The 15,799-nt window shown below is 35.9% G+C and overlaps 1 protein-coding gene across 1 annotated transcript; it reads right to left on the bottom strand.

Moving 5' to 3' along the window:
- Positions 1-1,905: 1,905 nt before the first annotated feature.
- Positions 1,906-14,146, bottom strand: LOC104087004 (acyl-CoA-binding domain-containing protein 4). Its single transcript, XM_009591384.4, has 18 exons — positions 13,669-14,146; positions 13,210-13,280; positions 12,007-12,070; positions 11,855-11,926; positions 11,469-11,663; positions 11,317-11,394; positions 10,931-11,029; positions 10,615-10,684; positions 9,854-9,915; positions 9,076-9,215; positions 8,555-8,681; positions 8,345-8,459; positions 7,160-7,248; positions 6,279-6,362; positions 5,928-6,116; positions 3,698-3,853; positions 2,982-3,041; positions 1,906-2,435 (listed from the first exon to the last, which is right to left on the bottom strand). The coding sequence occupies exons 1-18, from the start codon at positions 13,831-13,833 to the stop codon at positions 2,253-2,255; spliced, it is 2,019 nt and encodes a 672-aa protein (XP_009589679.1). The 5' UTR covers positions 13,834-14,146; the 3' UTR covers positions 1,906-2,252.
- Between the last annotated feature and the right edge of the window lie 1,653 nt (positions 14,147-15,799).

Consider the following 15,799-nt stretch of genomic DNA (forward strand, 5'->3'; position numbering starts at 1 on the left):
GAGAATGGAGCTTAGTAGTTTCGGCCCGTGGGCTTTAAGCGGTTTAAGGCCCAGTTTTGCGGTTATAAAATGAGGAAATGAGTGGAAGATTCCACGTATCGTTGTTTTTCCCCCCCGCGGCCGCCACGTACCAATGATATAAGGGTGCATTATTTGGTTAAATTGTCAAGAAGAAAAGGATTAGTCTAAGACAACCCTAAAATCTTTGGGGAATTGTCGAAAGCTAAAAATAAGATTTTGGGCAAAAAGTGCTCGGTCCGGTGAATTTGGTGGAGCGACCTTAGATTCAATTAATTATGGCGTTTCTTCAACACAAGAAATGATAAATAAAATATATTAGAGTGAAAATTTGACTTAATCGATGAATTAAACTCTGAAGCTCTAAGTTAACTATGCTAGATTGCTAGTAGATACTAACATTAAGAGTGAGAATTTTAGTGAATCGAGAAGTTAGGCTCTGATGCTCAAGTCAATAATTTTTTTAAAAATAAATTATATTCTAAGTAATAATAAAGATAAAAATAAAGTTAAATAAAGCAATATGTAAATTGAAAATGTTCGCATACCGGAGGTTTCGTGTATATCTAGTCGTTATAATATAGCAACCACTCCCAATTAGTCAAACATTGATAATCATACACAACTAAGCAAAAAAAGAAATATCATGTCTGAAATGATATTATCTCATGCTTTTCTTATCTAGGAACTTGAAATGATGGTTGACAAGATCATTTTTAAAATGATTGTGGACATGAAAGGTATTTCGTATGGATGGCTTGCGTAAATTGTCCTAACTTTTAACCATCTTCGCTAATAAGCAAGCTTTAAGTCTCGGATTTGAATAGATTCACCCTCTTGTCCATGGACCATGGTAAACAGGACAAAGACCTACATTGATTCAAGAAAGTTGCTCGTGTTTTATTCCTAGATCTAGAACTAGGTAGACTAAGATGTATACTAGAATCAGAAGATACCGCGGCAAAGAATGAGCGTCTTCATATTTATATGGAGATGTAAGATGTTATACTCTCTCTTTTTTAAAAGTTATTTTACTTGATATTAATGCAATACCAACATAACTAAGTGTCGCTTTTTGGACCCCTTTCTATTGAAGTGATACACTAATGATGTTTTACTTGTACTTTGAGAAAGAACAAACACGAATAGAGAGAAATCGATCATAATAAATGACACGTCACATCGTAAAGTTCTAAGTTTAAAGAGAATGATAGGAAAAACAATGGTAACCAACTTATAAGTGAGAAATAGACCACACCAAGTGACATACCACATCATAAAGTCCAGGATTATAGAGTGTATTAGTGTAACCAATTATAAGTACTTTTTTCCTTATCTTACGTGTGATAAATGTCATCCAAAATCATAAGCTGGTCACTCCTAAATGGGTTTTCAGTTTTATAAAGACTTTTTATGTGAATAACAAATATATCATTCTATCGAAAATATGTTTTGTATACTCCCTCCCTCCTCCCCAAAGTACCCTTCCCAAAAGAAAACCCCCTAATTCCTTGTGATTTCGTTTTTATCGTTTGTTCTTTTGTATATAAAAATACTTTTACATTTATCAACGATTCTTGATTAGCTAAGCCAAACGGGCTCAAAAAGGTCCTATCATATCAGTAGAACTTCAATTTAACTTGAAATGATGCCTAGCCAGCATCTGCTTAATAGCTGGCAATTTTACCGTAGTATGACGTCTCATCCTTTCCCTTCACAATGTCTGTCGATGTTCAAGGTTGAACAAGAAAAGATTAACGCTGCTTCCTTTTCGAGGAGGAGACAACTTAGAGTCTTAAGACACAATCGAATATAACCATAGGGTAAAATAGGATTACACGTCACTCTTTGAATAATTGCACTTCATTCTTTTCCAGGACACTACAGTGAAGACGAAATACATGACAAAATCCATAAATACCTGAAAGCCAATAACAAGTTGTTCTATTCTTTGTCACCCATTAATCTCTCTGAAAATGGAAGTTCTGATAAAAATTGGACCAAAAAATAAGTAGCACTCACAGCCACTCATAATTATACAACAAAAATCCCGCCTGCCCGATACAAAGACACTATCCCTCCACCCTAAAAGAATTTCGACTCTTATATTATTCTATCAATGAAAAGAACAGCTAACCAAAAAAAAGTATGTCAATAAAAAAATTTATCAATAAAAATCCTTTTTTTTTAATAAAGTAAGATAAAATTCAAGTTTGCTATCATTAAAGTTATTATCAAGCATCATCTTGTTGATCAAGAGGAGTTCCAGCAATCCATCCCCATACCCCACCAGAGCTCTGCCTTCGCTTCTCATTCAAGGCTTGCTCTGAAGCTGCTTTTTGTCGTTGGAGTAGCTCAAGTTCTTTCTTTAAGCTTTCCAGAGTCTGTAGCTTTTGTTTTAGCTCCGCAGCATCAACCTGTTGAATTAGCTTGCACTCAGTTCCTTTCCACCTTAGTTAAGAAAGATAAACCACAATCCTTGTTTTCAAGAAAATATGACATAATTTAGCTCATGCTAAGTTACTACTGTCTTACTCCAAGGTTCTAACTCTGAAATATACATGTATCGTGTGTGTGTGTGTGCGCACGCGTACAAGTGCAGACGCATGCTAAGTGTATGGTGAATCTCCATATTTTAGTTATAATATGATACAAGTTTCTAATATTTCTCGGCCATTGTATTCTCCAGTATATGTGAGAGTTGGGGACATGGAGAGCTATTAACATCTCTTATCAGTATTACTGCCAAAATGGAATGCAAATACTGAATCAGAAGGGTAGCCAAATGCTGCGTCAACATGCGGAAGGAAGGTAACAATCACTTGTGACTACATAACGAAATACTTAAAAGGTCCTGGTCAAATCATTCCACTTCTCCTACCCACCAGAAAAGAATTTTAAAAAGAAGAAAAATAGATATACAAAAATCCTTGTATGTTATTAGTAATTTAACTATTCCATACCTCTAGTTTGAAACATCTTGATTGGTCAGTAGCAAGTTGACCGCGTACAGATTGAAGCTCCTGCATAAATTATGAGAATCAAAATTGAAACTGAAGGTTACTGTTGGATCCTGCCCAGTGGTGTCCCTATTGTCGAAAAGCAAATTAAGTATCGCACATGAAAACAAATAATAAAAGGTGGAATAAACACATGCATAATGCCAAAAGATATCTTTTTCGCTCGCCAAAAGTTTTGCTTGACACCACTTCTTCTGCACATTAGTCAAAATTGCTTTTATTATTACCAAGAGACAGAATAAAAGATTGGGGAGTACAATCTCTCGTTCAGGGGAAAAGTTGGATATTAGAGATTGCATTTAATGTAGATACGCAAGGGACTGCAATGAAGAGGAGAAGACAGCCAGATGAAATATTAATGGGTGCTTTGGAAGAATATTTGAAAATCAGAGTTTCAGAAAACCTCATTTGTTAAGCAAAACGGAACCATAAATGACAAAGTGACCTCTTAACTCACAAAGCATCATTGAAGCCCAAAAGATACAAATAAAACTCCATCCATCTATAGTAGAAAGAAACTAATATTGATTAGTAGTTAGAACTAAACCAAGACGAACAATGTTAAGCCACGGATCCATCAAATAAAAAGAAGCAAAAACTGAAGATAAGCTTTTGCTTGTACTTCTAAAATATAGCTATCAATCCGAAGGAGTGGTTACCTTATAAAGGTCTGTGTTGCGAGCCTCAGCATCAGTCAAGTCTTGCTTCAGCTGAAGCGTCTGCAACTTCTCTTTGCTGAGAGATGACTCTAATTCTTCCTTATCAGCTTTGAGGGCAGCTAAAAGCCGTTCACTAGTTTCTTCAACTTTGCTCACCTGCATGATGAGACGTGAGATCAAATCCCAAGGGAAAGACAAGGAAAAAACAAACAAAATCATAATGGAAGAAGTGTATGATTATAGAGAACAAGTATTGTGACTAGGGAACCTCACAAAGGAACATGACAATGTAGTGGATTGTCAGTTGCAACAACGGAGAAATTTTGAAACTGTCATATCAACATGACAGAATTAAGTAAAGGAGAGCCGGGCTAAGAATGGCTTGGCGACAACTCGAGTAGAAGTTCAAGCAGGATGTGTTGGGTTTGACACATTATGATTAACAGATCTCAATATTTCACAAATGCCATAGGGAAAAATAAATAGGATTATATATCTACATTTTTTGTTTCTCAAGTAGCCCGTACATAGTGACATGCAGTTTGTGATAAAGAACTTATTAGGCTATTCCACTGAAATTTCGGATATCATATCTATTTATAGGTCGGGGAAAAATTAGCATGATACTTTTTAAGCGGACTTTGAAGGCAAAATCAAGGTCGTCCAATCGACGTGCTACAGTTAAAGGAAAGAGAAGCATCTTAAATGACTTATGTAAAGCTAAGGTGCTGGCAGGAAGGACAAGGAAACAATTCATACTCATCGACTCTAAAGCAACATTTACTTAGAATTTGTATGTCATAAGGTTTCTGTTTTTTTTTTATCAAGCTGTATGCCATAACGTAAGGCTGTCAAATTTGGCCCAAGCCCAAATGACTTGCCCAGCCCGCCCAAGATTGGGCTAGTTATTGACCCGCTCATTTATTGAATTCAGCCCATCTTGACCCAACCCATCTCAAGTTTGGCTGATTTTTAGCCTAAATTGATCCATGAGCAATTTTGCCAAAATATCTTAGAAATAATTCTTTTTTGTTTGATATGTTATATATGACCATAACAAAATAAAAAGTCTTATTTAGTAATTATACAATTCATAAGAAAACAACACATAATAATTAAAGCTTGATAACAGTTGGGCGGGTTGGGCTATGACCCAAATGTTAGTCCATCTTGACCCAGCCCATCTCAGCCAGTGGCGAAGCCAGAATTTTCGTTAAGGGGTGTCAAAATATATAAAAGTAAACATACCAGGAAATTAAGGGGAGCCAATACTTAGTATATATACATATAATTTATTTGTTTACCTATCTACACAATGTATTTTTCCCGCGACACCCCTTCGTACAAGGTGGCTCCGCCACTGATCTCAGCCCAGGTGATTTTTGGGCGGGTCATTTGATCCGCCCATTTATTGACTCGGTCCATTTTGACCCGCCCAAAATCGGCCCAACCCGCCTATTTGACACCCCTATCATAAAGTTATATCAAATAACCACAAAGGCAACAGTTTATTTTTCCTCACAATCAGTTGTCATGCGCATATAAATAAATATAGCAGAACTATATTCTTCAATTTTCTTCTCTGCAGGATGCAAGAAAAAGAAATTTGGAACTGTTAAGATTGATCAAATAGAGGAAAAAGAAGAAACTAGGCGAGGAGGACCAAACTTATGTTACCAAGCACTGAAATAACCCAGACATGCAACTACTAATAGATAGTGTACAACATATAAAAGTTCTCATGGCCACAAGTGTCTTGATTGTTTTTTAATTAGCTTAATCACATACAGACAAACAGACTGACACATGCATATGCACTTAAAATTTAAAAAAGTCATCAGCGTGCTAGACTTGGACTTCATCACCCTAGCTACATATCCACAATGTTTCAATCAAATTTATAGTCATTGCATTCTAATTAAGTAAGATTAGTTACGATGGGTTGAATCGATCTTTGAACGGATTCAATCAATCAGCGTCGAGCACTTCAACTGAATTCATTGCTTGAAAATCTGTCTTTCGCCTACTAGGTTCTAGCATACACATTTATTTTCTAATCAGAGGACATATCTAGCCAGGATTTCGGAGTCCAGCTTTATAAACCAATATACCTGCTGTCCTAAAGAAAGATGATTTAAAAACTAAACTGAAGTTTTTTCCAAAAGCAAAGCAACCGAAATTCACGTGCATATGCATTATGCAGGATGACATATTTAATATATCACAATACCATTGGCTCAGATTCAATGTTGTCTACCAAAATTTCCCTAATATTTCCTTCGTGCCCTGTTACAGTCTCTGACTCCAAATCCCTCGTGGCATTAGTAGCATTTTGTACTGCTGAAACACTATCTGGTACAGGAGTCTCCATCATCTTAGATTGCAAAGTTGATTTGTGGCTCGGTTTCAGTACATTGACCTTAAAAAGAGTAAGCAATCCACAAAAAAAGAAAATTAAGTAGAGCAGAGAAATCAACCACCCACTAGCCACCATATAAGGTCTGTCCAACCTGTGAGTGGAAAAGCGGAAGGAAAAGGTTTATCTGTATGGGAAGAAAGGGAGAAGCGTTAGCAACCTCACCTCATTACTATACCGCCCATTATATCCCCCAAAAGAAACTAGGATATCTTCACCATTATATGAACATAACACCAAGCTCAAGCCCTGTTGACAAGAAAATTTAAGTGACAAGTCAATTAGATTTATATAATTCAGATATACAGGAAAGCATGCTCTCAAACTTTGCACATGCTTCAACACTAACATGCTGTTATTTTTTTAATGGTGAGTTCATATGATCCCAAGTGTGTCAAAATACACTTCAGTCCCATGTGAGGCCATAGAGCAATCAAGAACACTGAAATAGTCTTCCTCTAATTTATCAAGAGTTCAAACATTTTTCTGCCTCATTTCATTGTGGTTTGCATCCTTAGTGAATGGATTATTTAGTTTCAGAATTGTACCATGGAACCATGCCATTTAGCCATTTAAGTGTAAGCTGCTAATATTAATGAGGATTAAGCTATCATGACACCATGGTCAATAAGGATTTTAGTCAAACTTATCCCACCATCTACAGAATGTTAATCAGGGTGGAAGGGGATCATACAAACTAAGTGCTCATGGATTCTGATAGATTATCTTCTGCAAGTCAAACTTCAGTGCTTCATTCACATTGATATATATATCACATATTTGATCAGAGTGTTGATCACACTTCGAGAACAGAAACTTACTCCAACATTGAGGAGGTGTAAGAACTGAATGATGAAAAGCTACACATCAGCATATCATATTGCAGACAAGAAGCTAAAATTAGGATGGGTCCAATCAAGATGGCTTCTAGATTATCATCAGTATAATCGAACAAGTGAAAACTTTGTAACCTAACCAGATGCTTAATTGAAAAATAAACTTGCTGGTTGTTTAAAAAACAAAACAACATGCAGAACATTAAATACCTCACTAGCAAGAGGAACACGCCCTTGAACAGTTGTTACAATGGACCAATCCAGTGTAGACATGTTGAGGACAACAGTTTCGGAGACCCCTGCAATAAGTGTAAGAGTGCCAAAATAGCATAAACACATGATAGCTGGCTTGGCTCACAAAAAAATAACCATTTTAGAGCAACATTAAGGTGATCACAGAATTGACACCGTCATGTAATAGCTAAACATATCTAATCTGGATAGCATAGTCTTCTCTGGGTTAGACACTACGGAACCACTCATTTCTTTGGTCGATTCACCACCAATGAGCACCCAAATATTCAAATGAGTTCATCTAGTCTCTGTCATGCAAAGACCAAACTACTTTCTATATAAACCAAGCAGAGAAACCAAAAAAGTCGTCCTGAATCTGATCTGTTACCTTTGATAGCATTACAAATGCCCTAATTCTGCCATAAATCAAGTCTATAAGAGACATTTATGTTTTGAAAACAAGAAATCCCTTCCTCCTCCTACATGGCATTACATTGTAAAAAGGGGTTGCAAATAACCAGTTCTGCCTTTCCCTCCAGGGAGAGAAATTATAAACTGGAAGAGCCACACAAAAAAAACAGATGTGATTAAAATAGTGAACAAGGTTGAAAAGATTATTTTAACATGGAAATTAAACAAGGATTTGAACCACCAGAATGCCATTCTCCCAAAATGCAAGTTAATTCGCACCATCAGAAGAACATTGCAACAGTATAGACAAAATAATTGCTAAGAAGGATTCGTGAATATTAAAATGATCTGAAACTACCCAAACACCCTCTTCCACCCCCTAAGAAAAGAAGGAACTTTAACTCATTGACCAATTACTATTTGACTCACTGATCAAAAGAGACACTGTTTTACTCTAATCGTTCTTATAAGATTAGGGCCTTCAAATTATAAAGAGGTTCACAAGCTTGTATTGATTAAATCAAGGCATAAAATGAGAATTAAAGCTGGCCTTTTACAATTCAAAAAAATTAAATAAGACCTGGAAGGTAAGCATGTCAATGATAATTCTGTTTTGGATTTAAAATTTGTAACTTGTATTCATCAGCCCTCGTTGAAGGAATGAAAAAAAGTAAAAGCTCCTAAAATAAACAGCACTTAGAAGTTAAACTCTCATGATCCAATGCACATTCTTAGAGGATGAGAGCATACCACTCTTATTGTTGCCTCCACCAGTAATAAACCAATTCTCTCCAACTGTCACACCAGCATGGCCAGCACGTGGACTTGGTATTTCACCCTGTTGGGTAGGCCTTGACCATTCCATCTACAAAATTAGAATAAATCAAAATTACCAGTTATAAATAAAGAATCTCACTTGAGCATTTTTGCAACAGCTAGAAACTTAATGCATTGTCTCACGGTTTGTAAATCAAGGACATGAAGATCATTGAAGCAAGTAGCATGTGAGCCTCCGCCAAAAATAAGAAGGTAGCGCTCAGCATGTACTGCAGCAGCATGATCAGACCTTGGAGAAGGAAGCACTCCCCTACCAAAAGAAAAGAGCAATGTAAATGAACATGGATTCTACATAACTTAAATTGGTAAGACCACTTGGATATTGCACGTTGATAAAGGTATAATGCCACTAAGCACTTGTCGAGAGAAGCACTCAAGGAGAAGACATTAAGAATATTATATACATATTCTCAAAAATATTATATACATGTTAAAAATTATAAACTATCAAACTTTTGAAACCGGGAGATTGCTCTATGCACACAACATTAGAAGCAAGTTAGGTTAACAATGTGTTCTTTTCTGAGATGCATAAACTTATAACAAATACACACAAACGGTGACCTACTGGTTCGTTCATCAACATGTAAGCAACAAAGTATAAGGGAAAATAAAGATGCTTAAATTTCCTGAAAGCATCTTACAATGTGCCCATTTCATCCCAGGTCATGGTTTCTAAGTCTAGAATGTGAAGATCGTTCAAGAGAGATCGATTTGCATCTTGTCCACCAAATATGACTAAGCTTGTCCCAGCAAGGGTAACTGAATGACCTCCACGAGATAACTGCATGAGCAAATGTGAACTGATTTTTAGTCAAACAAGAAGCACAAAATAATTAGGTACTTGATACCTCTTTCATTTATACTTGAGTTGGAAATGGATAAAAGCAGAGATGATCCATGGCATATTTGACCTACGCTATGTTTAGTTGGGGAGAGGTGGGAGGAATAAGTGAATGTGGAGAGCTAAGATTATTTCTCTTGTTTGATAAAAGGAAATAAAAGTGAACTAAAATGGGAGTAGAAGTGGAGGTGTGTCCTTAAGTTCTCCCATCCTTCCAAACAAGAGGAAGCCTATCACGTTTACTTCGTTTCCAACCACACCAAACAATGAACCAAATCATCAATACTTCATCTCAAAAGTAAACTAGTTAAGTTATCTCTCCTTAACTCCCCCCCCCCCCCCACAAACAAAATAGAACCGAACATACTATTAAAGTTTCATGCTGTGGAAAATATGAAAAAATGACACAAGAGAAGAAAATTGCAAGAGGAAAAGTAACCCTTAGAATTGAATGTACTGAAGAAAACAGCATTTTAGATGGGTAACATCTGAAAGAAGTTATCAAAATCAGAGGTAGGGATGATATAAAATTTGAAGCCACTTAAAGGGAAACAGTATCGTGACATAAACAAATATACCGGCGGCTTTCCATAAGTCTTCAAGGTTGACCAAGTTTGCGCTGGCAGATCAAACACCTTCACTGGCAAATGAATGGAACATCACATTAAGCAGCAAAACAAATATTCAAGTGCAAAAGATTCTAAAAATGTCTATATGTTGACAGCAATACTTCTCTAATTACCACCCCCAATTTGTTATCAAGATAGTTATTAAGCAAGACCAAGAAGATACAGTTCCTAGCCAAATATGTGAGCCCTTAAATGATATACTGTCAAATAACATGATAGGAAGATACCTCTAAAGCGGAAGCAAGTTCCATAGGACAAGCGTGAAAGCAATGTTAGAGAACAATGAATGTTGCACCTTATCAGGATGAGTGTCAAATAAAATGGGACAGAGGGAGTAACTTGAACTGAATAAAAAACTTAAAAGTGCACTTTTTCATCTAGCCTAAAATTAATTTGGTTTGTGAGCTTCACTTAAATGTCTTTTACTTCTATTTCACTTAATTATAGATTTTTTGGATTACTTTGTTCATGTAATTGTTTTTTCAGATTATATCTTTTCTAGCATTACATATATAATATTTTATTTTTTCCTTCATTGCACCTTTCTTTACTAAAGCACACTTTAATTGTGCTTTGAACTTAAAGCCCCAGCAGAACTTGGGTGCTTTTTCGCACATTTTGCTTTAGACAACACTCTACTAAATCACATCTTACACTGCTCTTCTACAAATTCAAAGTAAATGGAATCAAACTTAACAATATGAACAAACCTTGCATAGTTTCAGAAGGATCTTTTGTATGTCCACCAATTGAAATGAGCTTATTTCCTTCCCATGGTATCTATAAAATACAACAGATATACCCAAATTGAAACAAAAAAAAGGAATACACACACGCACCCACATATATATATATATATATATATATATATATATATATATATATATATATATATAAAGAGAGAGAGAGAGAGAGCAACTGAATGAGCTAAGAGGGATTTCATACTCAAATGAGAGTTCAATCCTTGTGCAAATAAAGCACAAAGGGGTGTCACTACCACAGTATTAAACCAATATCTGTACTAACCAGGGCGTGGCCAGCAAAGGGAGCTACTGGCACTTGAGAAGCTTCGCCAGCTGTTTTAACCTCTAATTTAGACCATGTCCAACTTCTCAAGTCCAAAGCCTGCAATGACCCTCAATCTGTATCAGAGACATTGAACACCAAGATACCAAAGAAGAATAGTTACAATTTTCTCAGGGATTTCTTTTTTCTTTTAAGTAAAGGGTAACGACAAAATCACAGAAAAGAATGAGATGTTTGTATTAAGCCTAAAAACTAGCTGTCAAGAAGAACCACCAATAAAGGGTAGCCAGAGTATAAAAGATTTGCTCATTCATGATAACTAATAATTAAGAAATCAGTGATGATCTTCTAGAAATATCAAAAACCACCTTATGCAGATCACCCACCTGGAGATCACTAAGGTAACGTCCATTGTGATTCCCTCCAAATATATACATCTTATCATCAATAACGGCTGCTCCATGCTGTAAAAGTAGATTGAAACTATTTGAGAAAATGAATATTTAAAAAACAATTAAAAAAAATGCAGAACCGACACCTCGTATCGAGCTTTTGGCCGTGGACCAGATATAGGAGGTGCAACCCATTGGTCATACACACCAACTGCACCAAAGCCTTCTGATACAACATCTTTATCCTGAGGTTCTGACAGGTTCCCATTTTCAGCAGGAATAGTTTTTGTCTCAGGAAGAACATTTCCATTTTCGGCAACTGGCTCAGCTATTGTATCATTCTGAACCAAAGAGGAATAGGGATATCAAATAAAAAGAAAAATTATGTACCTATTCTCTACCTACTGCAAACTTTCAATAAAATAAGTTTACTTATCCCAAAAATAAAAAAATGAGAAGCAGGAAACAATGAGAAAACAGAAGCGGTTGAAGAAGCAAGAACAAAGAATCATATAAACTAATACATACTCACATTCTTTTCCACCTGAACTGCAGGTTCTGAAACAAAATTTGAGGCCCTTGAATACCATCCTGGATCTTCTTCCTACCATAACGAATTAAAGAGTTTAATTCATACTCCCAAATTATCAAGAGTTGGATAAAATTGATTAGCTCTACACAAACCTCCAATATTTTCACAAAAAGACGCATTGCCTCTGTGGAAGCCATGTTTCCAAGCCCATTCCAGCTTCACAATTACGAAACCTCTTAGTACACATATTCAGGCCACATAACAGTAAATGGAATACTTCGTACTAGTACGGTAGGAAAAAACTGATCTGCACAGGCCTCTAAGACCATATGTAAAATAGAGGATCAAATTAAAGAAGAGGAGGAGAGAATGAGAGAGTGAAAGATGAACCAATCAAAATCATCACTCCATATTGGAAACATCTCCAATTAACTGCCAACTAACTAGCTACTGCAGCAGGAGAAATATAAAACCCCACATAGAATAATACAACATTTGGTTGCTTGCATAAGGAAATATAATCGCCGCGTTATTCATTGCAGTGTTTGGTTAGCGTTATCAAATAATATCCACATTAAGTTATGTGGGAACCTATGAATAATTGTATGCGGGATAGAATGCAGAATAGGAATATGTGTATTAGCAATGCTGAGATTAGACTATTTAAAGACAAAACAGTCCTAGTAAGTTTGCTCCCTGATCTTCAATTGGTGATACCCGGATCTTAAATCAATTTTGGAGAAGTACTTAGCACCTTGCAATTGGTCAAACAAGTCATTTATCCTTGGCAGTGGGTACTTATTCTTGATGGTGACCTTGTTGAGCTGCCGATAGTCAATCTTGATTTCAACTCCCGGAAGCTCTTTTCACTAGCATCTGACCATTGGAACTTAACCGCCTTTTGCGTCAATTTAGTCAACGGAGAGGCAAGAGTAGAGAACCCCTCCACAAACTTCTTGTAATACCCATAAGCCCAAGAAACTACGAATCTCTGTTGGAGTTGTAGGTCTAGGCTAATTCTTCACAGCTGCAATTTTCTGAGGATCAACCTTAATTCCTTCTCCGGAGACACATGACCCAAGAACGTGATAGATTCAAGCCAAAATTCACATAGTAATTCTTGTATAACAATAATCCCTTCATTATTAATCACCGCATAACAAACTATTCATTATTAATAACCAGATTATAATCCCCACAAACTAGCATGTGAACCAAATGACTGCTAATAGTAATAATGTATTGATTAGCAGTCAGTTTGCATAAACAAGTAAACAAAAAGGAAACTAGTAAATAACCTAGATAACAAGAGCAAGTTTAGGTAATATGCCAATCATAGAGTTGATTAAACAAACCTCGTCCATTTGCTTTGTTCTACTGGACTCCAACTTCTAGGCTTAGGAATCTTACAAGGTCCTACAGTTGCCTGAACCAAGTAGAAAATAAAAACAAAAAACCTTACACAGAGAGCCAGAGCTTTCACAAATCCACGAATAAGTATACAATGTATAAACAGCACAATGAAAAATCAAATTCAACATGCCTTCAATTTTATAGTCAATGCCTATAATTTGATGTGATTCCGACATGAACCCTCTAGATCTACGAGAATTTGAACCAAAACAGTTTGCAAAACAGGCTTTCCAATTGAATTATCACAATTAAACGCTTCATAAAGTTAATAATAAAGCTAAGACACTGTAATTCACATAATACAGTACTAGATCAAGCCATTGAAAGAACTCAAAGTACACAAATGAAATTCCGCGTAGAAACAGAAGAGGTAAATGAAACCGATAGAAAATGTAAAGGACCTGTTGATAGAGGGCATAAAGTAGAAGAGCAGCGTCATTGGAAAACTTGGAGCTGACACCTTTAGTAGAGGAATCGGGAGATCCATCAAACCCAACATAGGCTGCCGCTGCATAGAAACGCTCCGGATACGCGAGGCCAGAGCTTACCCTCGCCATCGCCGCCATTTCACTTCTCTCTCACTCCTCCGAAATTTTTTGTGCTTTTCTTCGGATCACAAATTCAGATCCTGATCAATGAATTGTAGAAGAAGGTGAAGATTGGAGTAATGGTTCTAATTTCCTTTTTCTTTTTTTCTTTTTTTCCTTTTTAGGTTTACGTTTATATATTAGAAGATTCAAGGGGTGATTTGAATTGAAATTGGACAGAATTCTATGGAGAGTTTTTGGCAATAATCATCCTTGAGGTATAGCCCAAACCTATATTAGATACTTCTAATTTAATGAACAAAAAACATCCTTGTACTATTTAAGTTATTGCAAAAGTCATCCTTCCCTTCATTTTTGTCAAAAGAACTGATGGCCAAACAATAGACTACGACAAGCACATGGTTTTCAAGTTTCCAAGAGTGCCTTTTCTGCCTTATTATCTTCTACCATCGTAAAAAAATAGTCTTGTTGCCCAAGAGTATCATTTTGTTTTTTTTAACAAGTGCACTAACACCATTAATTTTTTATTTTTGTTAAGGTGAACCAGTGAAACGTTATAATAAAGTATTTATCAATTAACTTTTCATCTTTGTTAATACTTAAAACCAATGAACTTGATACCTTTAGACCATCTCACTAGCACCAGCAAAAGACAATAATAAGCAGAAAAAAATAACAAACAAGAGCAAAAAAAACAACAAAAACTTTCAGCCAAAATTAGTATCCATATACTGCAATACCATTGATTAATTAAAGATAAAAATCAGCAACATAATACCAACGTAGAAACCAATAGCTATTGGAAAGATATTGTTATTTCCGTTTAAAGTAATTGTTGACAGTAATTGTGCCCCATACATAGTGCCCTTAAGCCAACACCCATCGACCCCCAACAATTTTCCTACAACCAGCCTTGAAACCAGCTTTACAAGCTGCAAAGCAAACATAAAATTTTTGAAATCTCATCGGCTTGTTAGGAGTTTCATTAGGAGTTAGTTTCATGAAAACAGAAGTCACGGGATTGCTTTTAACAATTTCATTGCAATAATCCCATAATATACTAAATTGATTATTTATATGCCCATCAATCATTGCAATAGCCTTTTCCTTTGCCCTTCGTGCTTGACGCATACTCACATAGAGTTGTAATTCCCTACTCATTGTATCTCTGAATTCCGATACTTTCCAAGTCTTGTTTGACCTAATTCTATCAACATATACCTCCTTGCAATCCAGCTAGCATCGATACTTCTATTGCTATAATTTCACGCAAAACAAGTATGTTCGGACTCAAACATCTTTATTTGGAAAGATATTATGTCCCTTTGCATTGGTGAGCCCGATATCTTCCACTCACATCCAGGCTTCTACATTTGGCCATATCTCTTTCTCTGTCATCTTTAATCCACTCGATTGGCTTTCCTATTTTGGCTTGATTTGCAATCACAGCTTCCTTAAACTCTTTTTTGTTACCAAATATAATTCCCAACTCTAATTTGGGATTCAGTGCATCGGTTTTTGGATTGTGCTTGGGGAAGTAACAATCTTCATTTTCAGAATTGCAGTCACTATTCAAACTCTTTAAATCATCGGAATATACACAATCTGAGTCACCCTCTTCATTCTGCATCCCTTCACTTACATAATCTTGCTTTCCATCATTTTTCTTTTTTTTTTTTCCATGTATACTGATCCCAAAAGATTCAGCTGAAGGATCAATATTTTTGGAGAATAATATATCATCTTCGTCCAAGGTATAATCAGAATCTTCAAAATCATCATCATGAGAATCATCATTGTTTGCTCCTGCATCAATTGATGACAAAGAATTCATTTATGTTTTCTCGTGATGCGTGAAACAATAGCTCTTACTTCTCTTTTTGCCCAGGAGTTTACAACATCTCACTACTTCACCTTAACAAAAATAAAGAATTAGCGGTGTTAGTGCACTTGTCAAAAGAAATAAAATGATACTCTTAGACAT

Source organism: Nicotiana tomentosiformis, chromosome 1, assembly GCF_000390325.3.
Source record: "Nicotiana tomentosiformis chromosome 1, ASM39032v3, whole genome shotgun sequence".
In the NCBI taxonomy this organism is placed as follows: Eukaryota; Viridiplantae; Streptophyta; class Magnoliopsida; order Solanales; family Solanaceae; genus Nicotiana; species Nicotiana tomentosiformis.